Source organism: Haplochromis burtoni, unplaced genomic scaffold (genome assembly GCF_018398535.1).
Source record: "Haplochromis burtoni strain Fernald_Lab_line unplaced genomic scaffold, NCSU_Asbu1 Contig_1579, whole genome shotgun sequence".
Classification (NCBI taxonomy): Eukaryota; Metazoa; Chordata; class Actinopteri; order Cichliformes; family Cichlidae; genus Haplochromis; species Haplochromis burtoni.
Window position 1 is genome coordinate 17,788 of NW_024583940.1, and position 1,880 is coordinate 19,667.

General features: G+C 42.1%; 1 protein-coding gene across 1 annotated transcript in view; it reads right to left on the reverse strand.

Moving 5' to 3' along the window:
- Nucleotides 1-1,880, reverse strand: part of LOC102292077 (E3 ubiquitin-protein ligase HECW2) — a gene marked incomplete at its 3' end in the record, with an annotated part of 30,279 nt that overhangs the window by 15,356 nt on the left and 13,043 nt on the right. The window contains 2 exon segments of the mRNA XM_014331196.2: nucleotides 524-693; nucleotides 766-841. Coding sequence (XP_014186682.1) covers nucleotides 524-693; nucleotides 766-841 — 246 coding nt within the window.

Below are 1,880 nucleotides of genomic sequence, written 5' to 3' on the forward strand. Positions count from 1 at the left end.
CATTTACTGCACCTACAGTACCTGTATGTAGTCAAATGTGTGGTAAAGATGTAGATAATTGAATTTAATTATTAATAAACTGCATGCAATGAAAACCAAAACTGAAATTGATTCAGTTTATACATTTCTTCTGTATGCCCTGTAGAATATATACAGACATCCATGTTTACAGTGATACAAAGCATTAGAACAGTTTATCTATATCTACTTTTGCTAATAACAAATCATCTTTATTCTTAATCAAAAACATAAAGTACAAGTCTAATTAGTACCATGAATAAGAAATTTGAGTAGTGAAATGGTCCAAATAAAAATGGATGTTCATGTGACAGTGAGCTAATGATAATTCTATTAGAAGTAAAAGAACTGGCATGGCCAGGGCATGCAAGACTACTTAGGGCTGCCAGTTTATTATTAGAATAGGTGTCACAGATAGAGTGCCCTCACCCATCGGCTCCATCCAAGCTCTGTAGTGCCTGCTGGGTAAGGTAATCTTATTGAGTCAGTGTGAAGTTATGCTAACCTCCCCAAGCCAAACAGGGCTGATGGTGTTGGATATGATGGAGGAGCGTCTCTCCTGGCCATGGTGGGTAAACTTTGGGAGGCCGCTCCTCTTCCCGGGCTGGATCGACATTTTCAGGTAGGGGTCCGGGTTGAAGAACATCCCTTTCTTTAGGTTCACTGCTCGGAAGTCTGAATTGGAATACTTCATGAGTATTTTTGTATTCATTCTCCAGCACATTTCCACTGACTCATTCATCTCACCTGACAGGGTGAAGCTGACAAGTTTCCGACAGTGCTCATACTCTGACTGCTCCTCCACCTGGCCTTCGCCCCTCACCTGATGACAAAAAAAAAGAAAAACAAAAAAATGAACATGTTTTCAGCCCTGACTCTAACAGATAAAAGTTTAACCAGGAAGACCTAAGTGGGTGGAGTTAAGACTGTTTCTCACATCTCTTCACACGAGAGAGGTTAGTGCCATTCACCCTCACTACAATCACACCTCCTTGAATCTCACTGTTTAAATTCAGTTTATGGGTTCCCAAAGCCATGAACTATCCAAAATATATTATTCTTTTCACAAAGCTCCATGTATTAATGCTTGAATTTATTAGCTATTATTTTATCAGGATGAGTCAGTAAGAGTGAAAAATAATTTTGTGAGCTCTTGAACTCTTGAACAGTTCCTCGTGTAACCTGGATTTATTATCCATCCATTTTCTTCCACTTATCCAATTCTGAGTCACGGTGTGGCTGGAGCCTATCCTAGCTGTCTTAGGGCAGAGGGTCGGGGTACCCCTGGACCTGTCCAGGGTGTACTAACGCATAGAGACAGACAACCATTCATACTCCAATTCACACCTATGGGCATTATAGAATTACCAATTCACCCCACTAACTGCAGGTCTTTGGACGGTGTGAGGAAGCCAGAGTACCCAGAGAGAACCATACAAACACAGGGAGAACATGCAAACTCCACAGAGAAAGGCCCTGGCCTCACAGCAAGAAGGTCCTGAGTTTAGTTCCACACTGAACCTTCTTGCTGTGAGGCAACAGTGCTGACTAGGGCTGGGCCATATCATACCGTTCACGGTAATACCGGTATAATGTTGGGCAACGATAAGAAAATGAAATATCGCAATAGAATATGGGTAAAACGCGCATGTGCAGTGCCTTTGTTTACATAAGGCGACGCAGAATGAGAAGAGCGAGAGCGGATCGTTGAATGAAACGATGAACCAGAACTGGTTTGTAAAAATGCTGCAGCTTCACTGGTGTGGAACTGGTTTAGCTTTCGTCCGTCAGATACACAACAAAGCACTATTTTTGGTAGCGCATGCTAGCGGGCCGTCGTTATTACCGTGTTGTTTGGAAAA